This window comes from Medicago sativa, chromosome 7 (assembly GCF_051527215.1).
Source record: "Medicago sativa cultivar Bolivia chromosome 7, Bolivia_mono, whole genome shotgun sequence".
Classification (NCBI taxonomy): domain Eukaryota; kingdom Viridiplantae; phylum Streptophyta; class Magnoliopsida; order Fabales; family Fabaceae; genus Medicago; species Medicago sativa.
In genome coordinates this window covers 10,893,066-10,906,760 of record NC_140755.1, presented here as the reverse complement: position 1 = coordinate 10,906,760, position 13,695 = coordinate 10,893,066, and the positions used below count along the sequence as shown (strand labels likewise).

Sequence of the window (13,695 nt, the reverse complement as noted above, 5' to 3'; positions counted from 1 at the left end):
CTCTACCATAAGGTTTCTTGGATTCAACAGCATTAACCAAGACTTTACTATCATCAACAGCATCAATACCTTCATGACTCTCTTCTTGAGCCACTAAAGAATAAACCTTGTTGAGAGGAGGTAATGGATCCATAAGCAGAATTTGAGTACGAACAATGGAAAAACCTTCATTAAGACCACTCAAAAACTGAATCACTTGATCCTCATGCCTAAATTCTTTAACATTTCGCATGGAAGCACGCACACATCTCAGAGGACAAATACATGAAGGTGTAGGTCTATGACTATCATACTCTTCCCAAAGAGATTTCAATTCAGTGTAATAGTCATTAACAGAACCAGTACCTTGCTTGAGATTGTTGATCTCAGATTTGAGCTTCCAAACACGAATGCGATCAGCTTTGCTAAACCTCTCTTTCAACTCATTCCAAACATCAGAAACATTATCAATATACACAATACTCTGTGCAATATTATCAGAAACAGAGTTCATGATCCAGGAGTGAATTAGATTGTTGCATTGTTCCCATGCAGAAAAATTCAAATCATCATCTGTAGGAGGAGGAATCGTTCCATCTACAAACTGATATTTGTTCTTGCCACCAAGACCTCTTCGCATAGCACACGCCCAAGCTTGATAATTGGATGTGTTCAATTGAGGCTTGATAGCAACAGAATGAGGTCCATCACTGGGATGAACATAGTAAGGTGAAGAATAATCTTGTGTTGGATCTTGATGACGAACCATGATTGATTGAAAGAGAATCAAAAAACTGGACGATTCAGGAATCAACACAAGAATGAAAAAAAAAACGAAGATTAAAGGAATCTTCAACGAGAAGAAAAAAGAAAATGAAGAAAGAAGCTTGAAGAAGCTTCAGAAGCACGCATCCATGGCGGAAACGGTGCGTAACTAAATTGTAACCACCTTCCCCAAAGAGAAGGCTCCTGATACCATAACAAGAAACTAAAGAAGAGAGAAAAATGAAGTGAAAGAGGAAAGTCTCATTATTGAATGAATGAAATGATACAAGGTGTACACATTTATTTATAGACTAATGAGAGTCTATTGTAGCTATCATACTCTAATCATATGCTAGTACTACTCATCTAACTAACATAACAGAAAGCACAGCTGGCATATTCAAGTTACTTGCTTCTCAAGTAACTTCTTCTTCTTCATTAGTGACATTACTTGCATCGCAAGTAATCTCCTTTTTCTCTTTATTTTGTAACATTTGGTGGAGGCAAAGTTGATTCCTAAGTTGTTGAATTGATTTTTGCTGCAGAATTGATTATGTGTACGTTTGGTTTCACCTTAAAACCAATTTGCGTCGAAATTATATTGTCTCAATGCACTTTTGCCACGCAATTTGGGAAGCTACAATTTGGTGCTTTAACCATATCGTGTTGCTGTAATTCCCCGATCTGTTTAAAGCTAAAATTTGGAGCTTTTACCTCAATAATTGATTTTTATTTTTAGTTCACAAATTTAGTGTTTAATTCACTTTTCATGGATGCATCTAAATCTAAATCGATTTACATTCAACTCACTTGTAGAAAGAATAAATTTTTGTTATCATCCAATCATGTTTTGCTGCTACATTCTTAGTTGTTTTAATTGTTGTCAAACTCTTGTAACATTATGTCTAGACATGGGTGCAAGTGGAAACTAGTTTTAAATGTTTTGAAATTGATCGGAAGTAAATCATGTGTTTATTTTCTATATAAGGTTCACAATTGTTTATGTTTACAAGAATTCAGTTAATGTTAAGTGTAAAACCATTAATGAGTATTCCCTTGAAATTTCCCTTTCACATATTGGTGCACTGCTCCTTTCTTTGGAAAGTATGTTGATCGGTTGATGTATAGCTCCTGTTTGGAAATTTCCGTCAGAAAATCTCTGACAATGGTGTGTGTGTGCCTCCTATTGTTCTAGTTTTCTGTGGTCGTGAAAACATGAGTATATCTGTCTTCTTTTCATATTTTTTTCAAAGGATTAAGTTGTTAGATTCATACTGTTAGTAATAATTAGTTGTTAGATTCATATTTTTTCAAAGGAATTAAGTTTCTAACACTTGAAACCTCTAGTGTTTCTGATGAGTCATAGATAGTCTTATTTATTGCCTTATTTAGTTTAGTTTTATTTTAGATTTGATTTTATTTTATTGCATTTTATTTTAGTTTAGAATATTTTACTTCAAATTATGTTTTATTTTATTTTAGGAATAAATATATGGTGGAAGGTGCCTTGGAGCAAAAGAAAGAGGACTGAAACAAATACAGCGCAAGAATACGAAGATACGGGACAAAAATATGTCCCCCCAAAGTCAGAAGCTTGGCACGGCCCGTGCCAACATGTGGCACGGCCGTGCCCGTCTCCAGGACCTGTTTTGCTGCTTTTCTTCAAGCCCAAGTTACCCTGTTGCAGCTTTACCGTTTTATCCTTTTAGTTGCTTAGTTTCTAAGTCAGATGTAAAGCTATAAATAGAGTAGCTCTCCACCATAAACAAGCATGCTTTACTTTGTTTATTTCAATTGCTATTTTAATAAAAGTCTTTATTTTCCCTTTTACTTTCTTTGCAATTTACTTTACTGTTATTTTCTCTCTTCTTCCCCCATGTCTACGATGAACATGAGTGAGTAGACTTCTTCGTCTTGGGATTATTGGGGAGTCTAATGACTCAATCCTAAACAAAACATGTCTAAACCCTAATTTCTATGTAACCCTAATTTCTAATCTAGATTCACCGTCTTAACGTGGATTAACAATTATCAAACTGTGGAAGCGAAAGCGGAGGGTTTGATAATCGTTAATCCATCATCCCAAACATCAATTCATAAAGCGAGAGCAGAGTCTTGATGTTGGAACAAGTGAATCTAGACAATAGTTGCAAAACAGTGAAATAGTCTTTGCAACTATTGAGACAAAGAGTAGTTTCAATCCTCTATGCATCTTCTAGTAATCATGTCAGTGAAATAGGCTTGGTTGCTAGAAGTAAACTCTCACCGGACTTTCATCGGAAAGGTGAGGGGCTAAGGGAAACCGGTCTTTAGAAATTAGTGTGTAAATCATGAAATTAGATGTTTAGGTTTTGTCTAGTGAAGGATTAGTCATTATGATGAACCAATGATCCTAAGGCCCTTTATTATTATTGTTTTTACCTTCAGCAATCAAACTCTCTTTCATTAACTTTCTCTCCTCTAATCATTCACTAAAAGTTAATTAAATTGAACAACTCCCTAGCGGAACGATAACTCTACTTACTACTATTACTTCGATAGGCCGTGCACTTGCGGTTTGGCCCTATCAAGTTTTTGGCGCCGTTGCCGGGGAGTTAACTAATTTAATTGGCTTTTTCTTAGTGATTAGAATTCTCTCTTCTTTCTCTTTTCTTTTTAACTTTTTATTTTTCCTTCATCATTAACTTCTTGGAAAGCATAAAAATAATACCAAACATGGCTGAAAGACGTGCTCTTAGAGAATACGTGACTCCTTCAATGGAAGAGCCATATGCTATTATTGTGTATCCAACGGTTGAAGATGAAGATTTTGAATTCAAGCCTGCCCAACTTAAAATGGTGCAGCAAAACTATTTTTCGGGATCCCCCGACGAGGATCCCAATCTCCATATCTCAACCTTTTGGCGGCTCACCGTAACATATAAGAAAAACCAAGAAACCTTGAGACTACATCTCTTCCCTTTTTCTCTAAAAGATAAGGCTCTCAATTGGTTCCATTCCCTAAGAGTTGGTTCCATCACTTCATGGGACCAATTGAAGCGTGAATTTCTCATCCGTTTCCTTCCCCCATCAAAAATCGGCCAACTAAGGGCAAGGCTTTTTCAATTTACTCAAAAGGAAGGGGAATCTCTTCATGATTCATGGGGACGTTTTAAGGATATGCTTAAACTTTGCCCCCTCCATGGACTAGAGGAATGGTTGATCATTCACACTTTTTACAATGGTTTATCTCATGCTACTAAAATCTTTGTTGATACAGCTGCAGGTGGTGCTCTAATGAACAAAGACTTCGAAACAGCCTATGCGTTGATTGAAGACATGGCTCGAAACCTCTTTCTATGGACTGATGAAGAACTCGCTACAAAGTCTTCACCCTCCAAAAAGAGGGCAGGTATGTACGAAGTCTCTAATTATGACCACCTTGCTTCTAGGATTGATGCACTAACCCACAAATTTGAAAAACTTAATGTTAGTGATACTACTCCTGCATCCCCTTGTAAAACATGTAGTGAATGCAAACTAGGTAGTGTTGAGCAAATAAACTTTATTCAAAACAACCAAGGGGTAAGTTTTGACCAAAGCCCTAATGAAAATCCCTTGGTTCGAGGAACAACACCACCAAGTTGTGCTAATGACCAAAAGGTTATTCAAAAGTCTAATCTTGAACTTTTAATGGAAAACTATCTTCTTAACCAATCCGAGCAGCTCAAAGAGCTTGCAAATCAAACTAGACTTTTGAATGACTCTTTTGTTTCACTTACATCAAAAGTAGACTCTATCTCCTCTCACAATAAGGTCTTAGAGGCTCAGATCTCTCTAGTTGTTCAATTTTGCCAACCTAGAATGAACGCCGTTACACTTAGGAGTGGTAAGCAATTAGAAGACCCCTTAAGAGTCAAGCCTAGTGAGGAAGAGACTAGAGAACCGCAAGGTGAGATGGCCAAAGAAGAGAGTGAGAAACCACAAAGTGAAGAAGTTACACCACCTCCATTCAAACCAAAGATTCCCTTCCCTCAAAGATTCGCCAAGTCTAAGCTTGATGAGCAATTTAAAAAGTTCATTGAAATAATGAATAAAATCTACATTGATGTTCCCTTCACCGATGTCCTAACTCAAATGCCCACCTATGCTAAATTTTTAAAAGAAATTCTTTCAAAAAAGAGAAAAATTGAGGAAAGTGAAACGGTGAACCTTACGGAGGAATGTAGTGCCATCATCCAAAATAAGTTGCCACCCAAGCTTAAGGATCCAGGAAGTTTCTCAATACCTTGTGTCATAGGGTCTGAAATAGTGAAAAGGGCAATGTGTGATTTAGGAGCCAGTGTCAGCTTGATGCCTTTATCTCTTTATGAGAGATTGGGATTGGGGGAGCTTAAGTCAACTAGGATGACCCTACAATTAGCAGACCGTTCCCTTAAGTATCCAGCTGGAATCATAGAGGATGTCCCTGTCAAGGTAGGAGAAGTCTACATCCCTACGGACTTTGTAAGTTCAGATTGTAACCTAAGAGGGGGGGTGAATTAGGTTTCTAAGAATATTGGTTAATTTTTCAGAGATTAGCGTTGTTGATAATTTTTCCGATAAATAATGATGAAGTTATGAATGCGGAAAAATAAAAGAGCAAGGGAAGAAGAAAAGACACAAGAGAGTTTATAGTGGTTCCCCTCTAAACCTTAGGGTCAGTCCACTCCCTTCACACCCCGCGAAGGAATTCACTATGTTAGAATCTTTGTTACAAGCAATCTCACCCCAAGACCCCCTAACAATCTTTCTAACATAAACACAAGAAAGAAACCCTCTCTCTTGATTACAACACAAACACCAAACACTTTTGGTGGACTTTGAATCTTTCCGAATCAAAGAACCTTTTACAACAATCACAAGATAGCACCCCACTATCTTAAACAATAATTCTCACCAACAATGGCAAGAAACTTTACAACAAAGTAATTGAAGAATAACAAATGTATGGCTGTATATCTTTATCAATATCACTCTAACAAATGGACTTAGTGCTCAGAAAACTTTTTAATAAATGTTAAAGTGTAAGCAAAGTTTTCCAAACAACTTGAATGAAAGTTTGAAAGCAAGTGATATTGAAAATGTCAATTGAGATAACGAAAGTTGTTGTTTATAAATTGTTTTGATTCTCAATTGAATTTATAGAGGCTAAAAAGATGTTTATGAAGCAATACTATTTGTTGAAAAATGGTTACCAATGAATAGACATATCTTTAAAATTGTACCTATTCATAAAAAAAGTATGAAATGCATTTTAAAATAAACTAGTCGTTTTGCAAAATAATTGAGGAATAACCTGTTGGAAGATTTAAACCAAGAACTAGCCGTTCCACCATGTTGATTTAATTAGGTAAATAATTTTGATCAACGGAAAAAAGTATATAAAGAAAGTTATCCAAATAGCCGTTGATACAAGGTGAAAAGGCATATCCATGTTTAAATATTTTCAACTATATGAAAAACAATTAACTTGATTCACGTAAGCCATATTTTTAATGGTAAAAGTAATCATGCAATTTTCATAATAAATTATGTAAAAAAAGATTTCATGCAAAATCACATTTATATGAAAATCATTGTGAGTGTGTGATTTATTTTCAAAGGATTTTTAGGCATTGCTTCACATGAGAACTTAGAAAAAATGTTTGTAATTATTTTCTGAGCATTCTAAGTTATTCCATAAAGTTAAGAATGATAAATCAAAGATTAGGACCATACTTACCAAAATATAATTATGAAGCCTAAGTCCCATTGTCTTCATTCTTCAACTTGAGCCTCCATGGTTTTTCTTCTTTTGTGATGTGTGTTTGTTATCATCAAAACCCAACCAAGTCTAAGAAGGAAATCTTCTTCACAGACTTTGTTGTGATGGAAATAGAGGAGGATAACCAAGTACCCATACTTTTGGGGAGGCCCTTCCATGCTACCGCTGGGGCTATAATTGATGTTAAACATGGGAAATTGGAATTTAATGTTGGTGAAGATACTTTTGAATTTGAACTTGCTAAACTTATGAAAAATCCCTCCATTAAAGATTCTTGTTGCATGTTAGACATAATTGACCTTTGTGTGAAAGAATGCTCCTTAGCATCAACTACACATGATGGTTTGGAGGTATGCTTGGTTAGTGATGCAGGTACAAAGCTAGAAGGAGATGCCAAAGCCTACGAGGAGTTATTGAATGAAAACCCTCCCATAGAAGGTTTGGGCATGGAAGAATTAATGAAAGAAGAAGCAGCCTCTCTACCAAAAGAGGCACCACAGGTGGAGCTCAAGCCACTCCCACCAAGCTTGAGGTATGAATTCTTAGGCCCTAACTCAACCTACCCTGTTATTGTGAATGCAAGCTTGAATGAGGTAGAAACTGAAAAATTGCTTTATGTTCTCAAGAAATACCCTAAAGCCATAGGTTATACCATTAATGACATTAAAGGAATAAATCCCTCATTGTGTACACATAGGATACTGCTTGAAGAGGACTATAAGCCCTCCGTTGAACACCAAAGAAGACTAAATCCTAATATGAAAGAAGTTGTGAAAAAAGAAGTCTTAAAGCTCCTAGATGCAGGTGTTATCTATCCAATTTCTGATTCTAAATGGGTTAGCCCGGTTCAAGTAGTACCTAAAAAGGGTGGTCTTACAGTTATTAAGAATGATAAAAATGAATCCATTGCAACTAGAACCGTCACCGGTTGAAGAATGTGCATTGACTATAGGAAGCTTAACAAAGCAACCCGTAAAGATCACTTCCCACTCCCCTTTATAGACCAAATGTTAGAAAGGTTAGCTAAGCATTCACACTTTTGTTACTTAGATGGATATTCTGGATTCTTCCAAATACCCATTCACCCTAATGACCAAGAGAAAACCACTTTCACATGTCCCTTTGGTACCTTTGCCTATAGGAGAATGCCCTTTGGTCTTTGCAATCCCCCCGCTACCTTTCAAAGATGCATGATGTCTATTTTTTCTGATTTTGTTGAAAATATAATGGAAGTTTTTATGGATGATTTTTCTGTGCATGGATCTAGTTTTGATAATTGTTTAACTAACCTGGAAAAGGTTTTGGAAAGATGTGAACAGGTGAACTTAGTGTTGAATTGGGAAAAATGTCACTTCATGGTAAGAGAAGGAATTGTCCTAGGACACTTAGTCTCTGAACGAGGTATAGAGGTAGATAAGGAAAAATTGAAATTATTGAAAAAATGTCTCCTCCTACCTCGGTCAAAGAAGTTAGAAGCTTCCTAGGACATGCGGGATTCTACTGCCGTTTCATTAAAGATTTTTCTTCTATCACTAAGCCACTAACAAGCTTGCTCCTTAAGGATGCAAATTTTGTGTTTGATGATGCATGCCTAAAAGCATTTTGCAGGTTAAAAGAAGCCCTGGTCACTGCCCCAATCATACAACCACCAGATTGGAATTTACCTTTTGAAATAATGTGTGATGCGAGTGACTATGCAGTTGGGGCTGTGTTAGGGCAAAGAAAAGACAAGAAGATGCACGCCATTTATTATGCAAGTAAGACCCTTGATGAGGCACATATAAATTACGCTACAACTGAGAAGGAACTATTAGCAGTAGTCTACGCTATTGACAAATTCAGGCCATACTTGGTAGGATCAAAAATCATTATTTACACAGATCACTCGGCAATAAAATATTTGTTAAACAAGAAAGATGCCAAACCAAGATTGATCCGATGGATTTTGCTCCTCCAAGAATTTGACATTGAAATAAAGGATAAAAAAGGCACTGAAAATGTTGTAGCTGATCACCTGTCCCGCCTTAGGGAACCCAATGAGGATGAGTTGCCTTTGGATGATTCTTTCCCGGATGACCAACTCTTCTTATTGGCACAAGCTAACACACCTTGGTATGCAGATTTTGTTAATTTTCTTGCAGCAGGAGTACTACCACCTAACTTGAACTACCAGCAAAAGAAAAAATTCTTCCATGATCTCAAGCACTATTATTGGGATGAGCCTTACCTCTTCAAAAGAGGCTCGGATGGAGTTTTTAGAAGATGCATCCCTGAAAGCGAGGTAAGTAGTATTCTTCACCATTGTCACTCCTCCTCCTATGGTGGCCACGCCAGTAGTCAAAAAACTTCTTTTAAAATACTTCAATCTGGTTTACTGTGGCCATCACTTTTTAAGGATGTGCATCTCTTTGTTTCTAAATGTGACAATTGTCAACGCACCGGTAATATTACTAAAAGGAATGAAATGCCCTTAAACAACATCCTTGAAGTTGAAATTTTCGATGTATGGGGTATTGATTTCATGGGGCCATTTCCTTCTTCTTTTGGTAATCAATACATATTGGTGGCTGTTGATTATGTGTCCAAATGGGTTGAAGCCATTGCTTCCCCCACCAATGATGCACATGTAGTTATAAAATTATTCAAGAAAATTATATTTCCAAGGTTTGGAGTGCCAAGGGTTGTCATAAGTGATGGAGGGTCTCACTTCATTTCTAAACATTTTGAAAAACTTTTACAAAAGTATGGAGTGAAACATAAAGTTGCAACACCCTATCACCCACAAACTAGTGGACAAGTCGAGGTATCAAGTTTCTATCTCTAGGAAAGATTGGTCAAATAAGCTTGATGATGCTCTTTGGGCCTATCGAACGGCTTACAAAACTCCCATTGGAATGACTCCTTTTAAGCTAATTTATGGGAAATCTTATCACCTCCCGGTTGAACTCGAGCACAAGGCTTATTGGGCAATTAGGAATCTTAACTTGGACCCAAAACTAGCCGGTCAAAAAAGGAAACTTCAACTGAGTGAGTTAGAAGAACTTAGGATAGATGCCTATGAGAATGCTCGCATTTACAAAGAAAGAACAAAAAAATGGCATGATAAACATATCCTTAAAAAGGAGTTCAAAATTGGTGACCTTGTACTACTCTTTAATTCTAGGATGAAGCTCTTTCCAGGAAAACTAAGGTCTAGGTGGTCTGGTCCGTTTCAAGTCCGTAAGGTCTATCCCTATGGAGCTATTGAAATCTTTTCTGAAAAAACCGGACCATTCAAAGTTAACGGACATAGACTAAAGGTTTACAATGTAGGGGAAGGGACTGAAGTAGTGGCTGCTTGGAGACTTATTGACCCGCCTTAAAGTTGTTTTTCTTTTTGTCAAGCTAATGACGGTAAAAGAGCGCTTCGTGGGAGGCAACCCACGCTTTTAACCGCTTTTGTTTTGTTTTTCTTTGTTCTAAGTTGTCTTGTAGGTAATTTTCCAAGTATGATTCGACAAAGAATTCCAGAAATTGAAAATTTTTGAAGCCTCCTTACCAGAAGGTTGGCACGGCCCGTGCTGATGTTGGCACGGCCGTGCCATGTTTTCCAAGCAAAATGGGGGCAAGAAACAGAACGTTGGCACGGCCCGTGCTGAGGCTGGCACGGCCGTGCCAGCTTGCAGATCCCAAAATTCATAAATTTTTGCTATTCATAGCACACTGTGAGCTTTCTGCACCCCTTTCTTCCCCTTCTATTTCTTCTTCTTTTTCTTTGAATCATTGAGGACAATGCTTCCCCTAAGTGTGGGGGGGGCCTAATAAAGTGTCTAGAGTCGAAGTGTTCCCAAACTCCCTTGAACTTTATTCTTTTGTTTTGTTTTTATAGCAAGAGGCATGACTAGTAGCTTGTTTTTAATGTAAAAAATGGCATGAAAATTTTTGTTTTGTCTCTTTCTTAAAGGTTGCCTCTTGTACATGAAAGTAGTTTCTTGTGTTTCTTATGTTCTTGCTATACCCATGTCATGTTTTATTGTGAAAATCTCCAATGAGAAAAGCACCCGGTTGCAATCCTTGAGTAAATGTATGAATAGGTATTTTAAGGAACACGTTCTATCTTTAGTGTTAACTTAGACCCTTTAAAGTCTTAAGAGTAAAAGTAGTATAAGTTTGTGTGGGAAAATTGATCAAATTGTTCTTAATTGTTATATTCTTATTAATTTGTTAATGTTAAATGGGGCGGGAGAATGGCACCAACATATGGGGGAAAGGACAATTACATCCTAACTTCCTAATTGTGGTAGTGACTCCTTAATTTGAACTTAAAGTGAAACAAATTCATCAATGCTAGGGGGAAAGGACAATTACATCCAAAAAGACTTCCTACGCGGAGATGAAACAAATAAATAATTTTGCAGCACTGCTTAGGGTGATTTTGAATCTAGGGGGAAAGGACAATTACATCCGAGAAGACTTCCTACGAGGATAGATAGCCCCTAAGCATCTGCAGCCCCCTTGTGCTTAATTGTTAAATTAATTCAATCTTAACTTAAATTCCCATCACTCTTATATGAAATGAAGAAAGGACTTTTCTCGGTTACTTTAGCACTAAGGATAGAACCTATTCCTCATAATATCTGTCTTATACAGGAGCAAGAAAAGGGTTGGACTGCACACACACACTCACTTGAGACTTGATGTTGGGTAGAATAGGTTCATGAGAAGTGTTTGAAGTTGTAATTAGTGTACTTGAAGCAAAGCCTTTCTTTTGAGACGTTTGTTCTTAATATTGCCATAATAAAATATTTTGTTGCTGCTATGTTTGCTGCCTTTTGCTTGAGGACAAGCAAAGATTCAAGTGTGGGGGAGTTTGATGAGTCATAGATAGTCTTATTTATTGCCTTATTTAGTTTAGTTTTATTTTAGATTTGATTTTATTTTATTGCATTTTATTTTAGTTTAGAATATTTTACTTCAAATTATGTTTTATTTTATTTTAGGAATAAATATATGGTGGAAGGTGCCTTGGAGCAAAAGAAAGAGGACTGGAACAAATACAGCGCAAGAATACGAAGATACGGGACAAAAATATGTCCCCCCAAAGTCAGAAGCTTGGCACGGCCCGTGCCAACATGTGGCACGGCCGTGCCCGTCTCCAGGACCTGTTTTGCTGCTTTTCTTCAAGCCCAAGTTACCATGTTGCAGCTTTACCGTTTTATCCTTTTAGTTGCTTAGTTTCTAAGTCAGATGTAAAGCTATAAATAGAGTAGCTCTCCACCATAAACAAGCATGCTTTACTTTGTTTATTTCAATTGCTATTTTAATAAAAGTCTTTATTTTCCCTTTTACTTTCTTTGCAATTTACTTTACTGTTATTTTCTCTCTTCTTCCCCCATGTCTACGATGAACATGAGTGAGTAGACTTCTTCGTCTTGGGATTATTGGGGAGTCTAATGACTCAATCCTAAACAAAACATGTCTAAACCCTAATTTCTATGTAACCCTAATTTCTAATCTAGATTCACCGTCTTAACGTGGATTAACAATTATCAAACTGTGGAAGCGAAAGCGGAGGGTTTGATAATCGTTAATCCATCATCCCAAACATCAATTCATAAAGCGAGAGAGGAGTCTTGATGTTGGAACAAGTGAATCTAGACAATAGTTGCAAAACAGTGAAATAGTCTTTGCAACTATTGAGACAAAGAGTAGTTTCAATCCTCTATGCATCTTCTAGTAATCATGTCAGTGAAATAGGCTTGGTTGCTAGAAGTAAACTCTCACCGGACTTTCATCGGAAAGGTGATGGGCTAAGGGAAACCGGTCTTTAGAAATTAGTGTGTAAATCATGAAATTAGATGTTTAGGTTTTGTCTAGTGAAGGATTAGTCATTATGATGAACCAATGATCCTAAGGCCCTTTATTATTATTGTTTTTACCTTCAGCAATCAAACTCTCTTTCATTAACTTTCTCTCCTCTAATCATTCACTAAAAGTTAATTAAATTGAACAACTCCCTAGCGGAACGATAACTCTACTTACTACTATTACTTCGATAGGCCGTGCACTTGCGGTTTGGCCCTATCAAGTTTTTGGCGCCGTTGCCGGGGAGTTAACTAATTTAATTGGCTTTTTCTTAGTGATTAGAATTCTCTCTTCTTTCTCTTTTCTTTTTAACTTTTTATTTTTCCTTCATCATTAACTTCTTGGAAAGCATAAAAATAATACCAAACATGGCTGAAAGACGTGCTCTTAGAGAATACGTGACTCCTTCAATGGAAGAGCCATATGCTATTATTGTGTATCCAACGGTTGAAGATGAAGATTTTGAATTCAAGCCTGCCCAACTTAAAATGGTGCAGCAAAACTATTTTTCGGGATCCCCCGACGAGGATCCCAATCTCCATATCTCAACCTTTTGGCGGCTCACCGTAACATATAAGAAAAACCAAGAAACCTTGAGACTACATCTCTTCCCTTTTTCTCTAAAAGATAAGGCTCTCAATTGGTTCCATTCCCTAAGAGTTGGTTCCATCACTTCATGGGACCAATTGAAGCGTGAATTTCTCATCCGTTTCCTTCCCCCATCAAAAATCGGCCAACTAAGGGCAAGGCTTTTTCAATTTACTCAAAAGGAAGGGGAATCTCTTCATGATTCATGGGGACGTTTTAAGGATATGCTTAAACTTTGCCCCCTCCATGGACTAGAGGAATGGTTGATCATTCACACTTTTTACAATGGTTTATCTCATGCTACTAAAATCTTTGTTGATACAGCTGCAGGTGGTGCTCTAATGAACAAAGACTTCGAAACAGCCTATGCGTTGATTGAAGACATGGCTCGAAACCTCTTTCTATGGACTGATGAAGAACTCGCTACAAAGTCTTCACCCTCCAAAAAGAGGGCAGGTATGTACGAAGTCTCTAATTATGACCACCTTGCTTCTAGGATTGATGCACTAACCCACAAATTTGAAAAACTTAATGTTAGTGATACTACTCCTGCATCCCCTTGTAAAACATGTAGTGAATGCAAACTAGGTAGTGTTGAGCAAATAAACTTTATTCAAAACAACCAAGGGGTAAGTTTTGACCAAAGCCCTAATGAAAATCCCTTGGTTCGAGGAACAACACCACCAAGTTGTGCTAATGACCAAAAGGTTATTCAAAAGTCTAATCTTGAACTT

At 37.1% G+C, this 13,695-nt stretch overlaps 1 protein-coding gene and 2 non-coding genes across 3 annotated transcripts; 1 reads left to right on the top strand and 2 right to left on the bottom strand.

Annotated features, from left to right (window-relative positions):
* Window positions 1–3,825: 3,825 nt before the first annotated feature.
* On the bottom strand, window positions 3,826–3,932 carry LOC146904191 (small nucleolar RNA R71). The gene has a single exon (XR_015020950.1). It is a non-coding gene; the product is annotated as a small nucleolar RNA R71 (small nucleolar RNA).
* A 484-nt stretch (window positions 3,933–4,416) lies between these two features.
* Window positions 4,417–9,891, top strand: LOC146904190 (uncharacterized). Its single transcript, XM_085728244.1, has 7 exons — window positions 4,417–4,872; window positions 4,918–5,218; window positions 6,617–7,365; window positions 8,091–8,286; window positions 8,488–8,849; window positions 9,096–9,318; window positions 9,530–9,891. Exons 1-7 carry the CDS (start codon window positions 4,417–4,419, stop codon window positions 9,889–9,891), a joined length of 2,649 nt encoding a protein of 882 aa, XP_085584370.1.
* Window positions 9,892–13,107: 3,216 nt separating this feature from the next.
* On the bottom strand, window positions 13,108–13,214 carry LOC146904189 (small nucleolar RNA R71). The gene has a single exon (XR_015020949.1). It is a non-coding gene; the product is annotated as a small nucleolar RNA R71 (small nucleolar RNA).
* Between the last annotated feature and the right edge of the window lie 481 nt (window positions 13,215–13,695).

Excerpts from the sequence above, each read along its gene's own strand:
- LOC146904190 (XM_085728244.1), top strand. The coding sequence starts at position 4,417 with ATGGAAAACTATCTTCTTAACCAATCCGAGCAGCTCAAAGAGCTTGCA. Across the intron at positions 5,219-6,616 it reads GGTAGGAGAAGTCTACATCC|TCACAGACTTTGTTGTGATG; the intron begins CTACGGACTTTG and ends AGGAAATCTTCT. Across the intron at positions 8,850-9,095 it reads ATTGTCACTCCTCCTCCTAT|GCTGTTGATTATGTGTCCAA; the intron begins GGTGGCCACGCC and ends TACATATTGGTG.